This window comes from Anabrus simplex, chromosome 4 (genome assembly GCF_040414725.1).
Source record: "Anabrus simplex isolate iqAnaSimp1 chromosome 4, ASM4041472v1, whole genome shotgun sequence".
Taxonomy (NCBI): domain Eukaryota; kingdom Metazoa; phylum Arthropoda; class Insecta; order Orthoptera; family Tettigoniidae; genus Anabrus; species Anabrus simplex.
The window spans coordinates 247363422-247390898 of NC_090268.1; the positions used below are offsets into that span (position 1 = coordinate 247363422).

Consider the following 27477-nt stretch of genomic DNA (forward strand, 5'->3'; position numbering starts at 1 on the left):
AGTCAGGTTTCCGATGCAATCACAGCACATGTACTGCCTTACTTAGCGTGACTGCTGATATAAGACAGGCTGCTGATGAGCAAAAACTGTATTATTGGACTTCAGCAAAGCATTTGACTCTGTAGACCATGAGTTGCTCCTATCCAAATTTTATCATCTAGAGTTCTCCTACAGTAGTCTGAGATGGATGGAACTTATTTACACGAACATCAACAACATGTTGTCAATCAAGGTACATTTTCTTCGTGGCAATATGTAAAAAGCAGGTGTCCCACAAGGGTCAACCACAGCTCCTTTGCTATTTTCTGTCTAGCTAAACAGCTGACACAATGCAAACGTCACATTTATGCCGACAACGTAAAATTTTACATCCATGCAAAACCAAAAGATGTTTCGACAGCAATCAAGCAAACTAACATGGATCTAGAAGCTATAAGTAAATGGTCTTCCCAGCCGGGACTTATTTTAAACCCGAAAAAATCCAAACCATAGCAATTGCCCACCAAAGACTTATTTCCAGTAATTACCGCATGTCCATCCCTGACATACAACTTCAAAATAAAAACTTTGCCCTTTTGCAAGAGTGTAAAAAATCTCGGAGTAATCACTGACCAGGACCTCTCGTGGACAGATCAGACAATATCTGTGAGTAGACAAGTTTTTGCCATGTTGCACACATTAAACAATTTCAAATTTACTTTCCCGTTCAGTTTAAAGAAGAAACTAGTTGAAACCCTCGTTCTTCCAATATTCAATTATTGTGACAGTTTACAAAGACGCAAAAACCGAGCGTCCAGATCAACTACAACGTACAAAGAATGCCTGTGTAAGATTTATATGTAATCTGAAATTTTCAGATCATGTTACCCAGTCTAACGTCGACCTCGGGTGGCCATGTCTTGAAGACAGACGCAAGCTGCATACCCTGACTTCACTGCACCGAATACTTACATTACAATCACCAACTTACCTGTATGAACGATTTCATAGCCTTTCTGAGCACCATGATAAAAAAACACCAGAGTGTAGAGCTCGACACTGCTCGCTATTCCTAAGCACAAATCCTCAACCTATAACAATTCCTTCACTGTTGTGGCCAGCCGTGAATGAACATTCCACAGAAGGTCAGGGGGATATCAAACCACATAAGATTTAAAAGTAGGTGCTCAAAATATCTCTATGAAACGAGCTCATAGTGCAAGAGTCATCAGCTTCTTCTGCACTTTCTTCTCATGGTCATTATTATTATTATTATGGAACCGATTTATATGTAAATGCATATCTCTTTAGGAAGCTAAAATTAATTATATTTTGCATTATCTTTATGAATCATGACGTGTAGAGTTGAAAAATGGAGTATTCATTTTCCATATTTTTCCATACTTTGGAGTTTAACACATATATTCCATATTCTTCGTCATTAAAATCAATATAGTCCATATTTCAGCTAGAAAGTATTAAATTGCATTAAATTAGCAGTCCTCTCAATAATGGAGAAATAAATTAAAAATCTATATTCGAAAAAATAATATTTTAACTGGTGGGCAGGTCAATATCACGCCTGTCCATGTCTGGGCTGATAAAATAAGCTGATAAGCGGTGCGAAGAAAGAGACAGGTTGAGCCCGGAAGGGATGGAAATCAGCCGGTTAGTACAGTGACTATCTGAATCATACTTACAGCACTGATAAGCTGCATTACATAACATCGACTGTGTCTGTGCCATAATTTCGTAACTAGGGAAATCTCATTCATCGACTATGTGCTAGTGGTTTCCGGATTAGTTCGTAATTTGGGCATTCCCTTGGATTGCTTCATAACACCATCTAGTTCACTACCAGTCATTCACAGTTTGAATTAGCAGTGAGACGGATCATAGTGTTCTTGTACATTCAGTGTGTGCAGTTGTACATTGATATTCATTGAAGACATTAACGTTGTTACAATATGCCTAAAATAGCTCAGTTAACCAGTTTGAAATTGAAAAGTTACGTACCAGAATTTAAAGATGGTTTATCAACTGACAGTAAGATATTATTTTGTAATTTGTCATTGTACAGTGACATCTACTCAAAGGTTCCTTGTGCAACAGCACGTTTCAAACAGTAAACACCAGGCTAATAAACGAGATTCCAAGCAGAGACAGTTGATTCTGACAACCAGCAACTTCCAGTGTAACGTCCGAGTTCAACACCGGTCTCTACCTTGCTCTCATCTCTGCTGACATACCTCTCTTCAAACTGAATAATCAATGCTTCAGGGTATTCCTCGAGAAATATACTAAACGATCCATCCCAGATGAGTCAACGTTCAGAAAAAAGTACTGTTCAGCCATATACGATGAAACTGTTCAGAAGATAAGGCAAGCGATTAAAGATGGTCCTATCTGGGTTTCCATTGATGAGACAGACAAAAGAGGCAGGGTAAAGGGAACGTAATCATTGGTTTGTTAGGCGAAGATTATTGTAAACGGATTCTCTTACACTGTGATGTTCTAGAAAAGTGCAATAACAAAACTACAGCAAAACTGTTCAATGAGGCTATGGGTATCCTCTGGCCACAGGGCATTAAGTATAATAAAGTGTTACTTTTTATTAGCAATACCGCACCTTGTATGATAAAAGCCGGAGAAGCATTATGTGCTGTATATCCTAAGATGACTCATTTAACATGTGTAGCACATGCCTTTCATCGTGCGGCAGAAGTGGTAAGAGGCAGATACCCCAAAGTAGATTTATTGATTTCCTCAGTGAAAAAAGTTTTTTTTTCTCAAAGCCCACAGAAGAGTTCATCTTTTGAAAGAAATGTACCCAGAGATTCCATTGCCGCCTAAGCAGACTAGGTGGGGTACGTGGCTGCAAGTGGTTGAATATTATGTTGAATATATAGACTGTATTAAGAACGTTCTGCATGCCATGGACTCTGAAGATGCAGCCTCAATTGAAGCCGCAAAAACAGTTGTCTGCGATACAAGTGTGAAAAATTACTCAGGTTACATTCAGCATAATTTTTCATGCATCACAAAAACACTGAAAAGGCTCCAAAACTCGCACCTCTCACTTTCTGAAAGTTGTGAAATTGTGAATAAAACTGTGGAACAACTAAATCGTGGTACAGTTAAAGTTGCAGATGTAGCAAACATAAAGAAGGCCACTGTACTTTCAAAGAACCCTGGATATGAAGAAATGACAAAGGTTGCTGCAATGCTGTGTGGAGATTTAAGTGTAAAATTAACACTGAATTTAACACCAGCAGATATTGTGAAGTTGAATTATGCCCCCATTACCTCTTCCGATGATGAACGCAGTTTCAGTCAATATAAATCTGTCCTTAGAGATTAATTTCGTGTGGCTATTTCTAGCCGAGTGCAGCCCTTGTAAGGCAGACACTCCGACGAGGGTGTCCTTAGAGATAATAGGAGAAGATTCACTTTCCAGCACTTAAAAGAACATTTTGTAATCCATTGTTTTGGTAACAGAGAATAAAAGATTGTGTGTTCTTCAAATATATTAAAATGAGAAGTGCAACATTATGTTGCATGTAGATCTACTTTGTTCTTCTTTGAACTTTGATATTAAATAGAAATTAATGTTATATGTGTAATTTTAACTCCATATATAATTCCATATTTCAATAAAAATAACTAAATATATATGTACATATTTTAATAATTATTAGTACATATAAACCCATTCCCTGATTAATATTCATTAACAGTGTTAGGGAGTACGCAGCTGTGGTTTCCAGCGTAGTTATCCTTATCCCGATCCCCATTTTGTAATGTTTTTCACCCACAGTAAACACACGAAAACTGTAACATTCGTCAATGTGATATATTTCTGGAATTGGACAAATTAATTTTAAATATTCATAGGTTTATCTATATTATTTATTATTATTATTGTAATTCATTGTATGTTAATTTCTTCGTAGGTTTTATAATATTGTAGGCCTACTTAGGAAGCAAAATGTTAATTTATATTATAGACATTTTTATGTACATTAGGATAGCATAGTAATTTGTTTCCATCTCCTTTTTTCATTTATTCAGTATTTATATTTTTATTTTATGTTATTTATGTATTTTACTGGTTAAGTGTAAGACAGGGACACGTGTCCTTAACTTTGCCAGTTAAAATAAACCATATCAATCTATCTATCTATCTATATTGGTACTACAGCCCAGGGACCAAGGAATCATTAAGGTATTGAAGCAGAGGTACCAAAAATCAGTTGTGCGCCGTATGCTGCTACGCATGGAAGCAGGCAAACCCATCTACAAACCATCTCTTTTGGACACAATGCATTTCATTGCCTCATCATGGGATTCAGTGGAGCCTGTAATAATAGCAAATTGCTTCAAGAAAGCAGGCTTCGGTGGTGGTACCAACAGCATTGTTATGGAAGTTGGTGATGTAGAGCCAGGGTGCTGGAAAACTATACAAGAGAAGATGGAGATTACCAGTAGTTTTGACGACTTCACTGCCATTGATATGGTAATTAATCGCTTGCAAGGAGCAGACCATCAACGAGATCTGCAAGGAAATTCAGGCAGGAGATGAGGACATTGAAGAAGAAGACGTGAAGAAGAAGAGGAGGAGGTTGAGAAAGAGAATACTCCAAGACCATCTTGCAGGGAGGCAAGCATCTGCCTTGAAAAACTGAGACGGCTTATGAAAGGTTCAGTCAGTGTGCCTCAGAACTCATGGAAGGCAACGTGGGAAATGGAGAGGTTTATACTTCAAGAAAGCAGTAAAGACCTAAAACAATCAACCCTGGACGATATCTTTTCCAAGTAGGAGCCTAGGCTTTTGTGTTTGGAAATGTATTTAATATTTAATGCAGTATGGAATTTACATAATGTACAGTTACCATCAACCGTTTTAATGTTCTTAGTATTTCTTCTTATCTCTTGTGCAAGGTTTTATATAATATGTTCCCTTCTCTTATCAAGTATTTTTATAATTATTTTACTTTATCTCTAAGAATACATTGCATGATAATCTAATATTTATATTGTGGCTTTCTTTTAGCAGCTCTTATATATCAGCCTATTTCGGTATTGTTCACAAACAAGGAAATCTGTTGGCTGTGTGTTTCACATGTATTTCAAAGTACAGAATAATTTTTTGGGCATTACCCCCTTTTAAGAAGTTTCCTGCTTAAGGTTTTTTTTTGTGGTCCCTTGAAGAACTCCTTAATATTCACTGTACTTCCAACCTGCCTGGATCTTCTCCGGTCATCGGCATTCCGAAGTCGCAAACCGCGAGGATTTTGAACAAATACCATGATAATCCAGAAGCAGGTCATCCTGGTCAAGAGGAAACCTATTCTTCGATTTGGCGATGTTTCTTCTGGGTACACATGCATCAGGAAATAAAGAACTACGTCCAAACCTGTGCAATCTGTACTCTCACTAAGGTGAACAACCAGAAGGCAAGTACCACCATGTGAGGACACCGACCACATCAACCTTCGGAGGTCCATGCCCTTGACATTATAGGACTCTACCCTAGGACATCTCGGGGAAAAATGGGGATCCTCATATGGTGACTGACCTATTCACCAGATGGGTGGAAGCACTCGCCATCCCTGAAGCTACATCGGGACGTATCGTACAACTCTTAAAGACGGAAGTCTACAGTCGGTATGGGTATCATCGGTGTTTACTCACAGACATTGGCAGTCAATTCACTTCGAGACAGTGGTTGCAAACTTTGTCGGAGTGGGGGATTGAACACTGGACTACACCGATCTACCATCCATTGGCGAATCCCACCGAGCAGAGAAACCAGGAGCTAAAGAAGATGTTTCGGATTCACTTGGTCGACAGAGAACATAAGTGGGACCAACACCTACACGAGTCACTTCTGGCCATCAGACAGCGGGTTAATCGTGTCACGGGTTTCTCACCTGCAGAACTTTTCCTTGGACGTCCAATCAAGAGAACCGGTGACTGGAACTTCATCCATGGACAAGGAGAGGAACCGGAGGATCCTGATACATGGCATGTGCAGAACCAGCAGCAGATTCAACGGGCACATCGCCAAGCCAAAGAGAAGCCAAGAACAACGATGCACAGAGGAAAGGTAGTTCAGACTTGGAACACTAGTTCTTCGTCAAAACCATCCCCTCAGCAACAAGCTTCAAAAGTTCCATGCTGGGATGGCTCCAAAGTGGCTCAGACCTTTCGAGTTGGGTAAAAAGTTGGGTAATGGTATGTATCTTCTGAAGACTACACCGCCGACAAAGGTGCATGTGTAAGAATTGAAGGTGTTACCTCGAACCCTACAAGAAGGCGGAGAGACTGGAGAGTGGACACTCTCTAAGGGGCCCCAGAAGAATGCGGACTCCAGAGAGGATCAACACACACCAATACGTACCTTGGAGGATAAGAGAGATGAAGACATAGATATCAGGACACCTAAATATAATTTAAGACCTAGAGAAAAGAAGATCCAGGATAGATATTGAAGGTTCAACAATGATATCTACAAGTTAACCAACATCTTTAAGAAACAAGGCGTTAAAATAGCCTTCAAAACCAACAATAAGAACATGAACGTTTTATACAATACTTCACACAACAAGACCAGCAGTTTTTTAAAATCAGGAGTTTATAGGATCAAATGTACCACCTGTAAAAAAACCTACATCGGGCAAACCGGGAGAAACTTCATTATCAGATACCACGAGCACACTAACGCAATAAAATACAACAAGTTTTCAGCCATCGGCCAACACATGCAAGATTATAACCATAATTTCACCAATATTGAACAAGACATGGACATCCTCGTATTAGCAAACAAGGGCCCTTTACTCAACATAATGGAAAATTACTACATACACCTAGACCAATACTTTAATACCAGTCACAATCTCAATGAAATCTCAGAGAAACCCAACATACTCTTCGATCTATTTATCACTTTCCTCAGAAACAATAATGCAGCCAACCTAAACTCAATCCTAAATTTAATCAAAGGTACTTTTCCAAGACAGTTACACTTTCTCCTGCACCCTTCAGCCCCACCTTAAGCCCTCTTCCTAAGCCATATTTCATTTCAATACAAGAACTTACTGATTTCCATGATTATAATTTTTACAACACCCCGTTTATACTCTATTCTTTGTTAAAAACCTCTTAGTATGTATATTCCTTGTATTATTAACTATTACCATAATAACATCTCATTTCACTTGTTATTCTTTAAAATAACATTTTCTTAGGATTTCGCCTGATCTTTGCTCCAATACGGCTGATGATGACCCCTAGATGGGTCGAAACTAGTACCGTGTAATTTATAATTTTGTGAATATATTTTAGTATTGAAAAGGTGGAAACGTTTACGTTATTATTACTTATATATTGAAGGTGGCAGTTTGAGCCAATTTCTGATTGGTCAGATAATAATGTTGATAACTGTTTTGCATGTAACAGTCAATTTCATCAAGTTATGTGATCTATTTAATAAGCAAGGCACATACTAATATTCCATAAAGTATTGAAGGAACATGAAAGCAGCTAATTTCTTTCCTTCAAAATCAATCAAAAACAATGTCTCTTCTGCCTCCTGTAATTACACTATTTTTGACAAAAAGATCCAACATCTAAAAATCACAATAATGTAAAATTTGTTATGAATCTGACTCAAGAATAGGGAAGAACATTCATTCCCAGTCAAAAACAGCAGATCTCAAAGCCCAATCATACCGTATAACAGAGTTAATCGACTGTAGTACAAGCTAACCATAAGCAGCTGCAGCACAAACATTTTAAAGGAAGGATACTCACCTCGGTAATCAACTCCACTGTTCAATTTCACCACAACAGGTCTTCCATGGATCTGCTGAATGAATTGTGATAAAGCTTCTTTCCGACTCATGTTGAAGTTACCTTTATAAGCAGAGAAAAATATTTTAAAATTCAAGAAATTTCTACAGATAATACAGGTTTAGTTACATACTTAAGAGAGAAAGGCAAGATGGAAATGGCAAGAGAATAGATTCTTTTTTTGCTAGTGGCTTTACGTCGCAGCGACACAGATAGGTCCTATGGCGACGATGGGATAGGAAAAGGCTAGGAGTTGGAAGGATGCGGCCGTGGCCTTAATTACGGTATAGCCCGAGCATTTTCCTGGTGCGAAAATGGGAAACCATGGAAAACAATATTCAGGGGTGCCAACAGTGGGATTCAAACTCACTATATCCTGGATGCAAGCTCACAGCTGTGCGCCCCTAACCGCACAGCTAACTCAGCCGGTAAAAGAGAATAGAAAGAAGGAAAATGAGGTAACAAAAAAAAGTAAATAGAAAACTTGCAGGATGTCTACACTGGCAATAGGAAATTTAGTCAGAAAGAACTGTGGCATCGGAGAGATCCTGAAGAACCACCTGCTGAATGGATCAGAGGAAAAAACAGAACCAGATAAGGAAGCCTGCTCAAAAGAGCCCCCAATCACCTGGACAAAAACAGAGCAGCATTAATAACTACTCCTAAAGGAAGATCGCCATGAGTAGTACATGAAGTGAATGAAGACATTATCAAAGCAGCAGAAATATAGTCTGGCATCGCTACTCAAGAGTGCTTAATGCAGTGAGGAAAAACAAGATACTTTGCAGACCAGAACATGGGTGTTATCATTCCTCCTGCTCAAGAAAGAAAATTGGCGATAATCCATTAACTATAGCATTTTCAGCCCCAAGTGCATCATTCTGATACACACTACGTTCAGATATAAGGCTTTTCAGGCGTTTGCTCTATTAACCAGCATTTTGTCTTAGGTCTGACACTAGAATCATCAGAGTGGGATGTGTCAGACCCTACCCACTGATGCTGGGGTGTATGCAGGTGAACTTATCAGAAGCCCATTATAAGAGGCACAGTCTGATAACTGCATACGGGAGATAAATCTCCACAATGGAATTACTGCCCGCCTAGCAATTCCGAATGGAAAATTCCAAGTTCCCATGGAGGAAATTAGATATTTTTCACCAATAGAGCAATAGACGCTCAGCCCCATGTGCATCATATTGACACACAACATAGCTTTGTTCTTCAAAGAGTGTACATTTTAGATGCACACATACATTGAAATAGCATAGTGTCATCATCTCCCTGGGGCCGTGGTGGTTCATATATTGGTCGAATATTGGCAGAACTGCATAGTTTTCACCACTGCCTGTTCTTGTCTGCCAGTGTTGCCCTCAAATCATATTGTTTTTTTCCAGTGCTTGTGTATTATTGCACAAACATGGATTCTGATGAGATAAGAGAAAAATCTAAATGTATTCAGACAGTAGTGAACTTAGAATTTTTAGAAATATGAGTGATGCAAAATATCCAACAGTGTATTTGTCAGACCTTGATTGCAACAGTAGTGACAGCGATAATACTGTGATGGACCCACTTAACCTCAACGACATGGAAGTATTACAAGAGGAAAAGAATCAAGGATTCTTTTTGGAAAATGATGACAAAATATCGGTAACAGAAGAAGATGTAGTCGGCAGAACAGTGAAGGTAACTTTAATACCTTTGATTACACTCCTAGACGGCAACCAGCTCAATCAATCAATCAATCAATCAATCAATCAATCAATCAATCAATCAATCAATCAATCAATCAATCAATCCTGATCTGCATTTCGGGGAGTCGCCCAGGTGGCAGATTCCCTATCTGTTGCTTTCCTAGCGTTTTCCTAAATGATTTCAAAGAAATTGGAAATTTATTGAACACCTCCCTTGGTAAGTTATTCCAATCCCTAACTCCCCTTCCTATAAATGAATATTTGCCACAGTTTGTCCTCTTGAATTCCAACTTTATCTTCATATTGTGATCTTTCCTACTTTTATAAACGCCATTCAAACTTATTCGTCTACTAATGTCATTCCACGCCATCTCTCCGCTGACAGCTCGGAACATACCACTTAGTCAAGCAGCTCTTCTTCTTTCTCTTAATTCTTCCCAACCCAAACATTGCAACATTTTTGTAATGCTACTCTTTTGTCGGAAATCACCCAGAACAAATCGAGCTGCTTTTCTTTGGATTTTTTCCAGTTCTTGAATCAGGTAATCCTGGTGAGGGTCCCATACACTGGAACCATACTCTAGTTGGGGTCATACCAGAGACTTATATGCACTCTCCTTTACATCCTTACTACAACCCCTAAACACCCTCATAACCATGTGCAGAGATCTGTACCCTTTATTTACAATCCCATTTATGTGATTACCCCAATGAAGATCTTTCCTATCCGAGGCTGCTAATAATAACCTAGCTACAAATTCGCCTTTTGAATTTTATTCTCTGTTTGTTAATGATGACATTTTAGATCTGTTGATAAATGAAACTAATACGTATGCTAAACAGAGTATTGTTGATGCCATACTGAAAGAAAAAAAATAGTCCTATTTTAGATGAATGGTATGATGTTACAAAGGAGACATGCTAACTTTTTTAGGTCTAGTGTTATGGATGGGTCTAGATAAAAAACCTAAACTAAGGAACTACTGGTCCACAAATGCAATTTACAACAGCACATTATCCAATGCTATGAGTCGTAATAGATTTGAAGTGATTCTTAGTTATAGGCCCTGCCATGTAAGCTTATCCCACCTTACTCTTTCTTCCCTGTTAATACTGAAGGTAGTGATTTAGAGTTAATTTCTAACAATTGGATTTAATTCAGTGTCGTTAACCAGACAGTTTAACCCTTAAACACACGTGCCAAACTATAGGATTCAAACACGCGTGGGGTCTTAAACAACCCAGCATTTAAAAGAACACATTTCAAAAATTATGATAGTGATTTGGATTTCTGTCATTTATTGGCATAAAACAACTCTTTGGCTAATCTTCTATCACTACCTTATTATACAATTGGTCAATGGACATCACTACGAAGCATAATTTGATATATGCATTTTTCCCGACTGATTTTCCTAAGTTTACACTAATTACAGAAAAAACTGTTAAATTCTTTGAGAACATAGTCTATTTTATTTATGTTAAGCAAAAGGAGTAATAAATAATGAAAACTGTAAAGTTTCAACACACACTTACTCGAGAAAATATTTAGAAATAACAGCAAATAATGTGGCTTGTAAAATTCCTTCAACACAGAGAAAATAGTGAGTCATACAAGGAATGGAATGCAAAATATAAGGTTAACTGTCAGAAACACGTAGTTAACACTAAAAATATGCAGTATCAATCAGCTGTTGCACCCACATAATTCACTAGGAAGTTCTGGGGGAAATGGGAGGGGGGCACTTGTCTTTATCTGGAGCGCACCCTTCGCAGTAAGTGAAGCTGTGTTCCATAGCCACGCATCATGAGGAGTATTCGCCTCTTTAGCTGCAGTTTTCAGAGTAGGGAGATATATGGAAACTATGTTTCTTGCCCTAGCTCTTACATTTCCTGGCGGAGGATTCTTTTTCCAAACGGTGCCATCCTTTCATTTGTGTCTAATCTATGTGCTAACGGCAAATCGTCATCTCCGTCACTTTCAATACCTAATTTGTCACTTTCACCCTCCTGTTCAGTTTCCGAGTTATGCTCACTTTCATTTAAATTATACTCTTCACCGTCGCTGAAGTCGCTGCCAAGAGAATCTTAATCTTCATCACTGTCAATGGAGTCAAATAAACGTTTTAGTCTGTCCTCTTCCGTGGTGAAATTATCCATTTTCTTGTCAGTTAAGTTTCTCCCTATGGGAAACAAAAAAGGAATATGAAATTCATACAATATGCGTAACACAGCTGTGTTGAAACAAATAAGGGGACATATCTCGACAATACACTGAAACAAAAAAGGTGTTATGCTAGCACACATGCGGGGTGTATTTCACCCCAGTCCAACTTTGAAGGTGTACCCTCCTTGACAACTGTGCGGGAACTGCCTGCACTTGGCTGAGTGTTTGGAGTGGGAGGTGCTAGGAAGGTACCTAAAAGAAGAAACAGCTGAAAAACAAATTCCACACTGCATCAAAGTATTTAACTCAGCTGGGGTGGATTTCACATCGGCGCGTGTGTTTGAGGGTTAAGGACCCTACGTTCCTATACAACATATTACAGTTATTGTTAATCTCCCAGGTTGGCACTATGCAGTCATGATATTTTTGTGATTTGCAAGATTATACATACCGATACGTACTGCCACTGTCGTATTGTGAAAATCACTAGTGTTACATTTGCAGGAGTAAGTAAAGCATATTTTCTTTCTCTGTAGGATTGTAAATCTGTTTGGGTAATACTAGGTAAATAGAATTTTGACATGTTCAAATACAGTAGAGACTCAATAATCCAAGGTAACTGGGGGGGGGGGGGGGGAAGGTACCTCAGATTTGGAAAACTGACTGCACAGAGCAACGCAACGAAAACACAAAACAAATTGGCAACGATTGAAGATAAGGTCCTGTATCGTCATTTCTTAGTGTTATGACATGGATAAGGTCTTTTTTTTTTTAAAAAACCTTAACAGACTTCTAATTTTGAATGTTGTATCGTTTCTGTGTAGCACTGTCAAGCCATCACTTGAAGAGCAGGGTGTCTGTGGGAGTTACCTCTGGTAGTTATTCTACAAAGCGCAGCACCACCTCCAACGTAGTAAGACTCTGGCTGTGAGACAACATTGGCTTCTGTCGGTTCATTCAACATTTCAATGATTGACACGTCTCTAAGTTCATACTATTCGTCACTCTTCATCCGTTCCTTAACTTCGATTTCACTAGCAACTTTACATCCGGGTATCTGTGAGATTAGATCTGACAAGTTTGGTGTATCATCAACTTCATCATCATTGCTGTCAGCATATGCAGCACTTCTTAAAATCTTCCCCATGAATTTGTGAGTGTGTCTGGCTTCACTTCATCCCATAATTCTGCTAACCAATACACTACATCTCCCATGCTTCCGTTTAAGAAAGTTGTTTTCATTATGTTCTGTTTCCAGAAATGAATGTAGCAGGCAGTGCCGATACTTTTTCTTTTATACATTCCAAAACTCCCTGATCCATAGGTTGTATCGAACTTGTTACGTTAAGGGGCAAAAATAAAGCACGAATTCCATCAAATACTAGTTCCTGTTTATCTGAATGTGATCCTGCATTATCCAGCAATAAAACTGCTTTAACAGGCACACCCTAGTTCCTGTTTATCTGAATGTGATCCTGCATTATCCAGCAATAAAACTGCTTTAACAGGCACACCCTTCTTTCTCAAAACTGTTTTAGTTTCATGCACGACAACATACATACGTGTCATGTCAGTAGAGGGGAGGCACAGTACAATGACATGGCAGGAATAAGCAGAGAGTGAAATACTGTAGAAAACTCATATTAAATTTGCAAAAACAAAAATTGAAATAACGCTCAGATTTCCAAGACTCTCTTATAATGCATTTAATAACACAGTTGATGTTAAATGATGAAAGGAGCATTTTATTAATACGGTCTTATTTCATCCATTTTGTACGTATAGAATTCAACTAGAATGTATAAGAAGCAAGAAAAATCTGCAAGAACTCTTCCGAAAAGGAAAGCAACGTTACCAAAGATCAGTTCAGTTATAATGGTAGGAAATTTCGTTATCAACTCAACCTACTCTTGGCATGACTTTGGTACAGTTTGCAGAGTTAGCCCTTGTGTATGCTTGTTGACTTACAGCAAATGTACATGTAATATACTGTATTTGCTTATGTGTATTATTACAGCGCAGTTTCACTTCAGTCCGGCAAGTAATAGCAAATTTCAAGAAGGGAGGTGAATTATTTACACAAGGCAAACACTAAAGAATACAATTATAGTAATGGGTATATTTTTAAAAATGGCAGAAATATATAACATTAAACTGAGTGAGGGAGACCGAGATGATGATGATGCTTGTTGTTTAAAGCGGCCTAACATCTAGGTCATCGGTCCGGGTGAGAGAGACTGTGTATTTCCTTCATTCCTCACTGAGCTTGAAACCCAACTTAATTATGAATATCTTAATAGATCATTTACTTGGGTAAGGGAACCGCCATTATTGATACTTATATTGAGATTATTTTGTTGATATTTATGTCTTGTGATTTCAATATGTAAACTAGTCAATTTGGCAGCATTAAAGAAAAGAGAATAGGGCGGCAATATTTGCATTTTATTGTATAGCCTTATGTGCCGAGTACTATACTTACACATTTCCAACAATAAGATTGCCCTACTAAATTACCGACTGGCAAAAAATAAGATCACTAGTCAGCGCATTAAATGTTCAATTTCAAAATGCAATGAACCCACATGAGGAAATATGTACTGATGAATCAATGATTCCATTTCGTGGTAGGGTCAAATTCCACCAATATATCCCAAGCAAAGTTATAAAGTTATACAAGTTATATCTAAAAGGTGTGTACATCTGGCACTTGAAAGTACATGCTGGAAAAGAATACATCCCACGCGATCAGTTACCTTCTGCTAATTACGGAATTAGTGCATCCATTGTTAGGAGGACGACACACTTTATACGCTGACAATTTTTATACAAGTGTCCCACTGGCCCACCAGCTAAATGAAAACTAGACACATGTAGTTGAACACTACATTAATAAAAAATTAAAAAAAAGAATGAACTCTAAAACAATTGAGAAAAGTACACTTGGCAAAGAACAGATGATATCAAGGAAAGCAACACAAGAGTAATAATGGGAAAATGGAAAGACAAAAGTGATGTGATGTTCTTAACAACAAAACATGTAACTGAATTGATTTAAACTACTGACAAACGGGGTGCTACAAGGAAACCATCCATAATTTGGCAATACAATAAAGAAAAATCATTCATTGATGTTTCAGATCAGCTATCATCTTATGGTCTATCTGTATGTCGAGGTGTAAAATGGTACAGAAAAGTTATGTTTGAGTTCTTGACTAATACAGCTGTTGTTAATGCACACTCAGTTTATAAGTCTAATGTTTTTGCACCAAAAGACATTGTACCATTACGAGAAGAACATGTAACTTACCTGATTTTGGAATGTCTTCACAACAATGAGGAGGATGACCTACCTTCGAATCACACACTCAAAACCATTGTTTCTCAAGTAGCTTTACGATTCAACAAATTTGACCATTTTTAGTCCTTAGTTGGTCCACATTGACTAAGTTCATATAAATATGCTAAGGGTGATAGTTTGGTCCGACAAACATAATTAACAGTAGCAAGAAACATTTTAACTTTGATTTTTCCAAGGAAAACAACCAGCTGACATTTTAATACGTGTTTTAAAGTGTTTTGTAAGAACAACCAGCTGAACGTTTATGTTTTAAAGCATTCTATTACATATCATTATCATATATAAGTAATAATAATAACAACGTAAACGTTTCCACCTTTTCAATACTAAAATATATTCACAAAATTATAAATTACACAGTACTAGTTTCGACCCATCTACGGGTCATCATCAGCCGTATTGGAGCAAAGATCACTTTTGGCGAAATCATTATCAAGAAATATTCATTTTGTGTGTGTTTTTTTAATAAGGTTATATACTGACGATGTTTTATATATAGCTGAACGTTGTTAGATCTTAAGATATGGGGAATCCTGCTTCATGAGATAGAAATTGCTGATGAAGGGAGTGGGGGCTCCCGAAACATGTACGAGTTGAAATAATTGTACAAAATTAGGAACTTGATAATATATTGACAGGGAAGACCCAACTATCACCCATTTAGTATATTTATATGAATTGGCTTAATGTCGCATCAACACAGATAATGCAAGCATGAAGGTCTTATGGTGACGATGGGATAGGAAACTGCTAGGACTGGGAAGGAAGCGGCTGTGACCTTAATTAAGGTACAGCTCCAGCATTTGCCTGGTGTGATCAAAACCATTGAAGCTAGGCAGAGGTAGATGCACTTCTTGCTACCAACTTTTATCAACACATGAGGACCAGAAACTAGCTGCCTTAGCTGCTGCCAAGTAAGAACAGTCAAGTAAGAACAATGTGCTTTGGTTGCCCAGAATTCAAGTACATGTGTATGGACTTCTTTTTTTTTCAAGAAAAGTGCATGTGTAAAAATGTGGCCTTGGCTGCCCTGAATTCAAGTACATGGACTGTTTTTTCAAGAAACAAATGTGTAAAAGAGTAGCTTAAAGAAAAATATTCTATTATTGACAGAAAAATGTAAAATAAATTAGTTGAAGGCATCTACTGAATATTGTATTTATTTATGCCTAACAATGATTCCTAATGTGTCTTTTATTTTCATAATTATGGATATTACGAACAGCATGACTAAACAGTTTATCCGTGGTAAGCCCATTCCCTTCGGTTACAACGTTTGGATTCTTAGTTCGGTCCGAGGCTACATGATAAATTTTGAGGTTTATCAAGGAAAAATGCCTTTCAGTGAAGAAGAGGAAAAATAGCTATGGTAAGCCTTCAGTACCATTATTGCAGTTCTTGAGGGAATTTCCAGCAGATTTTTAAAAAACTTGCCCTATTCAGTTTATTGTAACTATATGTTTACTTCTGTGCAGCTTATGAAGACACTTCAGTGACATGGGATATTTAGGAGCTGGTACTGTACGAGAGAAGAGTGTTCCACCAACACCTAGCAAACAATTCAATAAGATAAATGGTGGGTCATTTGAGGCGCGGTAAGCAACAATGAAATGAAGACTGTGATTAGCAGGTGGAAGGATAATGCAGTAGTAACAGTGGGTTCCTCGGCTTACAGTGTAATGCCCACAAATTGTGTTTTTCGTTGCAGTCAGTCTCAGAATTTCAATACCACTTGCCCCTCGTGCTTGCGAGGTATAGCAAGATCGTGGACAGGATAGACAGAGGTGATGAAAACGTCATGAGTACCGTGCTTGCGTTCGAGAAAAGAAATGGTGGTAGTGCATCTTCATGTGGCTATTGAACACAACAGTCCATAATGCATGGCTCATATACAGGCAATACCACAGACACAATACGTCAGATTGATTTCCGCAGGCAGATTGTATAAAGTTACATGTTGGAGTTTGGGGTTGCACCAAAGGGTGCAGGAAGGCCAGCGTTGCTGACTGCTTGTGACTTACAGCATGTTGATGGTTTAGGGCACTGGCCAAGGGTATACAACCATTGACTATGTATGTACCTACGTACGAGAGATGCACCTCGTGAACGAGGACAGGATGTTCAAAGTGTTATGTTGGTCTGTGTGTGGCTTGCTTCCAAATGTATCGCATGAAATGAACAGCCTGGAAAAACAACATGTGGGTACAAAATGCATAACTAACAAATGATGAGAAAACTCCCCATGTGTGATGTTAGTCCTTTGTTACTTGCGTTCAAACATGTCAGATAGAAGGAACCAACAAAATTTCCATCAACTGTATGTGAGGTTTGTGATCTTATTCTGCTTCTATCTAGAACACAATTTAGTACATTTGTTTATTGGTATCTTTGTTGATAAAAACTGCTACAATACATCTCTGTAAATAAGCTTACCTGCTTGCCAGTATGATTAAGTGCTTTAGCAAAATATATACATGGTTTTTTTTTCACGCCTGGAGAACAGATATCAAAACCAAGGCTTCACAGGACAAGAACAATACAGTTAAAAGATATAGTACATGATGAGGTTGAAGTCTAATATTTAAATTAGGATGAAAATATGAAGTCGAATTGGAGGCGTTATAGATAAAGACATCTTGGAATGTTGGATAAAAATCGTAATATGTCGAGAAGCGTTAAACACATAGAAGAATTTGTGGAAAATGCTGCTAAAATTATCCAAATAAAAGAAGGTAGGTCAAATGACAATTTCGTGTAACCAGAAAATGCCTCTTGTAGACGTAGATGTCCAAAGTAGACAATGTTGTCATTCTCGAATGAAACAGAAAGTAACTTGACGGCGGGTAATTAGGTTGAGAGTATATCACTGAAAACTATATGTTGAATAATGTGTAACTTACTCATTCTCAAGATGTAACGTATGTCCTAATATATCTGCAGCATTAGTCTGAAGTTCCTACTTCTAGTGTTGTATCGATACGGTAGAGGTGTTGGGGAATGCTGAGGGGAAGAAGGGGTACCGGTAGGCGGAGCTTCACACGTTGTCATTATACGAAGGAGCAAGTATGGGGTCGGTATTTAGCGAAATAGAGGGAGTTTTTAATTCTAAGGATTTAAATATCTGAGGGACTTTACTATGGTTTGGTTTGACCGTATTTAATAACTTAGGCGTTAAAATATGTGTTATTATTTATAAGTTTCATATTCCGTATTGATTGTATTCCATGTAATAGACAAGAAAAATGTTCCACCGATCAATACTATTTATTGTGAATGAATTATTGCACTAGTACCAGTTTCGGCCTTTCTTGGCCATCATCAGCTAGCACACAAATTTACAGTCATTAGACAAAATTACAAAGATGTTACGTTAGAGCATCCGGATGTATACAGAAAAATGAAAGTAAAATATATTGCAGTATGTTGCGTTAAAATATCTCTGATTAAAAGTGGTGATGGTTATAATAAACTAAAACCTACTGATTGAGCATGGACATGAGTACATAAACACATTAAAATATATAGGCCACATCATAAGACACTAAAAAATATAGCACATTAAACACATTAAAACATGGAATATTTTAAAAACGTCTATTAAAATTTGAGTTCATGTTGCGTTGCATTCATTCTTCAATCTACTTGTAGTTCTTGTGTGTATTAGATGATCATCGAGAATGTTCTATGGCTGATATACTTTGTATTGGTATGTTATAAGAACTCTTGTCATTAAAATTTGAAAACTGAGTACTGTGCAATTCAACTGTTGATGTAGTCCAGTAAGATTTATATATACAGCGAGGTAGGGTTTGATTTTAGAGCAGTTGGTGGCGACACCTCTCTCGTCTATGCACATTATATGGTTGTTATCTGTAAAGAAAATCTGATATGAGTATAGCGTGTGTATGAAGGAATGCCTGGATGTATGTGTGAAATGAAAAGAGTACTTACTGTTGTTGCTGTGGAGCTTGTGTACCGATATGTTTGGAGATTTGTTGTGTTCTGCTACGAGTACGTCTGGGGCTCATGTTAGCTGTGTGGAGGGATGTTGGTGGAGGGGACGGAGGAGTGACTATTGTGGAGGTAGGGGCGGGGTTAGGTTTGTGATTCGTCGGCTTGTTATGACGTGTGTTTACTAATTTGAGATAGTCATTTTTTATTGCAGGAATAGCTTTGTCAAAGATGATACTGGTTTTCTCTGTAATGTCGTTAATGTTATGATTGGGGTTAGCGTATTGTTTAATGTGCTATATTTTTTAGTGTCTTATGATGTGGCCTATATATTTTAATGTGTTTATGTACTCATGTCCATGCTCAATCAATAGGTTTTAGTTTATTATAACCATCACCACTTTTAATCAGAGATATTTTAACGCAACATACTGCAATATATTTTACTTCCATTTTTCATTAGACATCCGGATGCTCTAACGTAACATCTTTGTAATTTTGTCTAATGACTAAGTTTGTGTGCTAGCTGATGATGGCCAAGAAAGGCCGAAACCAGTACTAGTGCAATAATTCATTCACAATAAGTAGTATTGATCGGTGGAACATTTTTCTTGTCTATTACACGTTAAAATATGTAGCGGACTTCTGACTTCCGTGTTGTCATTAAGATTACGATCCTGTCCAAGAAAATATACATACTCTCTAATTCATTCAAAAGTTTACCTTCGACTGTATTCCTGATTATTGTGAGGTTTTTTTCTATTGAAGTGAAACGGTGTCCAGTTTCCTTCATGTGGCTGCTCATTGCCGAGTATTTATTATGTTTTTCGGCATTGAAATGTTCCATGCACCTTACATAAAAGCTTCGCCCAGTCTGTCCAACATATGATTTTCCACACTGAGAATATGTTAATCTGTAAACTCCTAAACCTGAATATCTATTAATGTCGTAAATGATCTTATGATTAAAAAATATGTTTTGAGTTGTGTTAATCGCTCGAAAGGCTATGTTCATACTTGCTCCTTCATATAATGCCCCTCCTATAATGACAACACGTGAAGCTCTGCCTACCAGTACCCCCCCTTCCCCTCAACACTTCTACTGTATCGATACAACACTAGAAGTAGGAACTTCAAACAGACTAACGCTGCAGATACATTAGGACATACGTTACATCTTGAGAATGAGTAAGTACACATTATTCAACATATAGTTTTCAGTGATATACTCTCGACCTAATTACCCGCCGTCAAGTTACTTTCTGTTTCATTCGAGAATGACAACATTGTTTATTACGGACATCCACGTCTACATAAGGCATTTTCTGGTTACAGAAATTGTCATTTGACCTACCTTCTTTTATTTGGATAATTTTAACAGAGTTTTTGACAAATTCTTTGATGTTTTTTAGCGCTTCTCGACATATTATGATTTTTATCCAACATTCCAAGATGTCTTAATCTATACCGCCTCCAATTCGACTTCATATTTTCATCCTAATTTAAATATTAGACTTCAACCTCATCATATACTATATCTTTTAACTATATTGTTCTTGTCCTGTGAAGCCTTGGTTTTGATACCTGTTCTCCAGGCATGGTACACATTGTTCAAGCTTCTTTTAAAAAGATCCATTTCAGTGTCAGACATGGATTATTTTTAAAAAATAAACTTTTAGATGAACGTTTTAATTTTTCAAAGTGATTTTAGTATATGTATCTATTTTATTCAAATTTTGTGTGCTGTAATCATTATCTAACCACAGTATCAACACCTGTAAGCGTTCATCAATACGTTCTACGTAAATTGTTAAGATTCCTCAGACCAGTGTGTGTTTTAAGATTGAACGAGGCTGATGATGCCCAATAAATAGTGGGCAAAACACGTACCTTTAAAATTCTGGTAATTTCTATGTGTATTTGACCACACAATAGTGGAATAGATTGTATTGAATAGGTGGTATTAAAATTACTCCTTGTGTAAACTTTGTGATTAGCTATTTTTTCAATACGGAATAATGAGAATAAGTGGTATGTTCCAAGCTGTCAGTGGAGAGATGGCATGGGAGGACATCAGTAGACGAATAAGTTTGAGTGGTGTCTTTAAAAGTAGGGAAGATCACAATATGAAGATAAAGTTGGAATTCAAGAGGACAAATTGGGGCAAATAATCGTTTATAGGAAGGGGAGTTAGGGATTGGAATAACTTACCAAGGGAGATGTTCAATAAATTTCCAATTTCTTTGCAATCATTTTAGAAAAGGCTAGGAAAACAACAGATAGGGAATCTGCCACCTGGGTGACTGCCCTAAATGCATGTCAGTAGTGATTGAGAAACCAAACTCTGAAAGAAGAAAAAAAAATCAGATAGTTAAGGGATAATAAAATTCTGAAAGCATTACCTTCAAAACGAACAAAAAACATCCAAGTTACATAAATAAAATGGAAGTTATTACGTAGAATTTACTGAGGTTAAAATAGTGGATTACCCCTTGGTGATAAGGACACGGCCACCGCGTATGACAATGGCAGTTAAAGGGTTAATAGCAGCAAGGCAATGAATTGTGGAGGGAAGAGTAGAGGGGAAGAGAAGGAAAAAAAAAAAAGCAATAAAAATTGGAGAAAAGATACTAAAGTGCTGGAGAATAAAGGTTCCATTATTAAAGAAGTGAAATAATGGACTGATCAAGACGGGATACAAAAATAAGCACAAGTTTCAACTTGAGTGTGCTTTCTGTCAGAGAGTTTGTTTGCAATCTATTAGTAAAGATTTATTAATAACAAAAAGCAACGTACAAGACATTCACATGCTAATGACTAGGGCCCGGATTTTTAGGTCTTAACCTATTCTTTTCCTCACGATTTAATTCACAAATTTCCATATATTCGTTCGCTTCACACTTCCTGGAGCAGAATATGTGAATTTCATTGCACCAAATGAGGGGTTGACACCTAAAATAACCTAAATAGCTGTTTTACCTTCTTGAAGTAAAGAATGTTATTTTCCCATTGAAATGCATTGTAAAATTATTTCCACCGCGATTACAAGCAGGACGGAGATAGTTCAGGTTACTACCGTTAAATGCAGCACTTCTTCCCTCTACACATGTGACACCTGGTGGCTCCTTGGTGCACCTGATAGGTCAGGAGGAACGTAGATATTTATATCACTGGTGTATTTACTTAAGTACGTAGAAATTATTTGTCACGTTTGGAATTATAGTGTATCATCATCTTTTCTTCATGGGGGCCTCTAAATATTAGTTCCTAATTAGCGTCGACCTCCAAGATCTTTTGCTACCATGTTTTTCCTTCATTCCCACCTAGATATACCTGCTCCCTGCATATATTAAGACATATTTTTGTTTTATACCGAAAACTATTCTCCAGTTGGAAAGTGCAACATTGCCACTCAAAGATTCCCTGGATATCATTGACAATGTTTCCAGAAGAGAAATACCTGGGCCATTGGGAGTGGCATGTTCTTCGAAGCTGCAGAAGATTCAACGCATTTCTGGTTTTGAAGATATGAAAGTCAACACTTCAGTATTACAGGGACAAAAGTATTCAGGAAAATTACCCCTACAGCTTGCCGCATTGGCATCTATGTGCTACGCTCCAATGACGTCATGTTCCGTGACAACAGGAAATCATTTACGCCAGACAATTTGGGTATGTGTGTTGTTATTTACTGCAATACCAAAAAATAACTTACAAAGGAAACAGTAAAGTGTAATCTCTGTGTGTTTTTATGAATATGACAATGTAAACTTTTATGAAGTACTAGCAGAAGTACCCGTTCTTTATACGGTTTATCAGAAACTGGCTTTAGTTACTCATACTATCGGTGTGACTGACTTCATTAGATAAGTACGTAGAAATTATTTGTCATGTTTGGAATTATAGTGCATCATCGTCTTTTCTTCATGGGGGCCTCTAAATATTTGTTCCTAATTAGCGCCGACCTCCAAGATCTTTTGCTACCATATTTTTCCTTCATTCCCACCTAAATATACCTGCTCCCTTCACAAAGCTGCAGGTTTAGTGTAAGTATACTTCCGCTAGATAGTACCACAAATATAAATATATTGAATGAATTTGTTTGATTCAACATTTCGTAACTATTACAAATGATCAAGGAAATATGCGATGCATAAAAAAAACCTATAATTATCAAAAATTATAATTCTTAGGGTTTGTCACTCATGTCACACATCATATAATGGATCTGAGTGCAAATATTGAGAAACTTTTCCAAGTCATGAGGTTGGTTTTAGGGCCTTAAAACATGGTTTTCAGGCCCGAAGGGTTTACCGAATTTTGTTCTTTGCATCAAGGGGTTTAAGATGAGCTTTGTCTCGTCCTTGTACGACAAATTCGATTTTGCCTATATTAGCCTATTATTTTAATATTTTTATATCTATCCCGTAGCCCTCCCCCACCCCCTTGAATTGTTTTGAAAATAAAATACAGCCCATGTTACTCACTGGCAATGTAGCTTTCTATAGGTGAGGAATTTTTAAAATCGGTTCAGTAGTTTTTGAGTCTATCTGTTACAAACAAATATACAAATTTTTCCTCTTTATAATATTAGTATAGAAGTATAGATTACATCCCTACACATACGTTTGCCGTCAGGAAGGGCATCCGGCCGTAAAACAGGGTCAAATTCACATACATACATACATACATACATACATACATACATACATACATACATACATACATATATATATATGTGTGACAGTTCGCACCCGCAACTCCACAGGTGTGGGCAAAGCGATAAAAGAAGAAGATACTCATTTTTAAAATTCACCCATTTTTTTGTTCTTTTCACCCCCTTATATGGATTTTCCAAAAAGAGTGTGTTCATTTTTAAAGGAGATTCCAAATACCAATTTTAATGTCTGTAACATCTTCATTTTTTTTAGATATATGTATCCTTATATAAATGTTGAATTGATTACTTCTTTTCACCCCCCACCCCCTTAAGTGGATTTTCTGAAAACGAATATTTGTGTTTTTATTTTTAAGGGAGATTCCAAATATCAATTTTCATGTCTGCAACATGTTAGGTTTTTGTGATTTATTGTAGATAATTTCGCTGCTGTAGAATCCTGGAGCTGACGTTGCCATGGTTACAGCAGTTCATTACTTTATCCGATTCCTAGAGCAGGGGTAGTGTGGTGCCAATATCTCCGTAACGGTTGGTATTAGGGCCCGTAGGGCTTACCAAGTTTTGTTCTTTGCATCAATAGAATTAAATTGAGCTTTGTCTCGTCCTTATACGACAATTTTGATATTTTGCCTATATTAGCGTATTATTTAGAATTTTAATTGTTCCACACTGTAAAATAGAATATCTGATCATGTGTACATATTCTTCCCTAAACTGTGTGCAGAGCCATCTCAAAATTTCAGAAGGTTCGGTGCCCTTTTTTTTGCAAGAAATTTTATAATAATGCGTTGTGCAACAGATGTGTGCACCTCTTGCTCACTCGTGGCGTACTGAAGCAGCCCAGCTCTCTACCGCCGTTCACGTGCACAAACCTCTTCTCCAGACACCCCCACAGCATCCTGGCAAAACCCTGCCTCAGAATTATTTCTAACAGCAGCGGTAAATTCAAATTCCCGTTTATATTTGATCTGACCTCGTACAAATACAAGAAAGGCTAAGGAGGACCAAGATTATGTAAGGAATTAGTTATGAACAATATTCAAGACAATGAGACCTAAAATGGGACGTGATTATGTATAAAGAGTGAAGGGAAAATAAAAGCAAAATAAAGGGGATCTATTAGCCACAACCTGCTAAATTTGGATGGACATTCCTGCCTAAAAACTTGCCTAGCTCCATGGCTAAATAGTTAGCAAGCTGACCTTACGGGTCTGTGTGTGTGTGTGCACGCGCACGCTTTTTTGTTTTAGGGGAGGGGCCGTCTTCTACTCTAAAATATCAGACGCTACGTAGAACACCATCCTCACAGATGCACAGGTCACCCATGGTCTCTCCGCAGGCCATACACAGTTATGAAATGAGTCGGATTACTGTAAATACATGTATTTTGAGATGATCAGACAACTTGACAGTCCTACAAGTTTAATGTTGTTCAATTACAGTCTTAAAGAGATGTGCAAGTTCCAGTATATGCCAGAGAAATTTATAAACATGGATCCCTTCTATTTAAATAATCTTTAAAGCCAACAGCCTGTGATGGGATTAAACATGCCATGATTGAGGATAGAAGGTGAGCATGTAACCAAATATATACTACAGCTATCGCTGAACATATTAAACGTAGCCTAATTATCTTTGATAGAAACTATTTAATGCAGACAATAAAACACCAAAATAAGGCATTATAACACAGTAATTAAGCCGGAAGCACTCGAAGCAGCAGAGACACTAGTCATGGGGAGGAAATGGCAAATGGAGAAATTGGAAATCAAGGAGAGGAAAATATTGAGGAAGATCATGGGCCCAAATTCCAAAATAACAAACAAGTATTTTACAGAAACAAATCCCTCTACGTAAAGTCGTAGAGACTCTCAGATTACAACAATTGAAATTAAGAGGGTTCCTCCTATTCAATACAAAGATATTTATTAACGTGAATGAGTCACGTATCGTTCACATGAGGTACTAGTTTCGGCACTAAACTTGTGCCACCATCAGCCAACAAGTCAAATCGGGCAAACACAATACAACCTTAAAACAACTTTAAAACACACTATCCCTTTCAGACCTGAAAGAAAACTGGTGGTGAGAATTTTTGTTTATACGTCAAAAACCGACTAAAATGCACTTATATACATATATTTTTAGTTTATTCTACAAAATGAAAATTAACATCTGAGAGAAAGCACCCACACAATTGTGCATGTCAGGACTTAATTCACTACTTACGAAAAAGAAGAATTACCTCAGTGCATGTGAATATACACATGATCAGATATTCTATTTTACAGTGTGGAACAATTAAAATCTTTGTTCAAACATAAGTATACATTATCGTTTCTACAATGAGGATGAGTTTTGCTTTTACAGCCCTTTTGGTGGCAGCACCTTGTTGTCAGACCTGAAAGAAAATTGGAGATGTGAATTTATGTTTGTATGTCAAAAATTTACTAAAATGCTCTCAAATATGTGTGTTTATGGTTTATTTTACAAAAAAAGAACTATCGTCTGAAAAACAGCACCCACACAATTGTGCATGTTGGGACTTAATTCACTACTTACAAAAAAGAGAAAAATAAATTAAAATTCAGCTCAGCACATGTGAATATACACATGTACATGATCAGATGTTCTATTTTACAGTGTGGAACATTTTAAAACAATTAAAAATTCTACATTATATTTCTCATGTAGAATACGAATTCTGCTCTCACAGTGCTTTTTGTGGCAGCACCCAGCAATTCTGCATGCGTTGCCTGTAGGAAAACCTAGCCCCCACAACTGTGCATGTCAACATTCAAAACCTCATATTATGTATGATATAAGTTCACAATTTATGTTTGCTAAACAATTTACACACTTCATAGATTACATACTGATATGCAGTGAAGCTTCTAGATTAATATGAATGAAGTAAATAAATATTTACTTTAGGCTTTACTGCTTCCTGCCATTTTGCCAGTGAACTGCATTTTTAAACTCTTCTTCCTGCCTCCTGGTGGCCAAGCACTAAATAAAAACAACTGAACTACATGCTACGTGTCTCGGACAATCACTTCAGTCCGGTCTAGTGCCAAGAAAATGTCAAAAAAGCTCAGACATAAATAAAATACGAACCTGCACAATTGTGCGTAAACGGTCTGAAAGGGATAAAACACCTGCACAAATGAATATGAAATAAAAATATGGTACCTACATGATGTTGCATTTCAGTTTAAAATCCATTAAAATGACGATGCCTCCGTTGTATACACAGGGTGGTTTGTCCAGCTTGTATATGTCTTTAGTTTTTTTTTAAATCTATTAAAGTTATGCTGCAGAGTTTAATGTCATATGAAGTTAACACTATGTGTGTTCTGTAGTTTGGTTCCACGAAATAAACATGCATATGATCTTGGTTAGATCCTAAGAATTAATTCCCACTTCAATATGGGTTTTGAAACCTGGGGAAGAAATTAGAAGTCGAATTAGGCAAAAGATAGGAAGGATAGATTAAAAAGAAAAGTCTAGGAAAGACGAGAGAACGACTAGAAACAAACTCACCTTGAGCATCCTGAGTGATTGGCGGACGGAACTCGACTGATGGATGCGATCATGAGGTTAAGGGGCGAGGCGGAGGGGGAGAGGGAAGGGGTGGAGGCGGAGCAACTGTCACGGTGCTAAGGTGGAGCAGAAGGATGTGGTTGTGTTGTTTGAGTCATCAGTCCATAGACTGGTTTGATGCACCTCTCCATGCCACCCTATCCTGCGCTAACCTTTTCATTTCTACGTAACTATTGCATCCTAC

At 37.4% G+C, this 27477-nt stretch overlaps 1 protein-coding gene across 5 annotated transcripts in view; it reads right to left on the reverse strand.

The window, feature by feature from the left end:
• Positions 1-27477, reverse strand: part of LOC136871855 (U6 snRNA-associated Sm-like protein LSm6) — a 93504-nt gene that overhangs the window by 42539 nt on the left and 23488 nt on the right. For 3 of the 5 annotated variants that reach the window (XM_068227227.1, XM_067145494.2, XM_067145496.2), the window contains one exon: positions 7798-7899. In XM_068227227.1, coding sequence (XP_068083328.1) covers positions 7798-7888 — 91 coding nt within the window. In that variant the 5' untranslated portion in view covers positions 7889-7899. Of the gene's footprint in view, positions 1-7797; positions 7900-21223; positions 21357-26886; positions 27136-27477 lie in introns of those variants that run through there. The other 2 variants (XM_067145495.2, XM_067145497.2) reach the window with 2 other exon arrangements.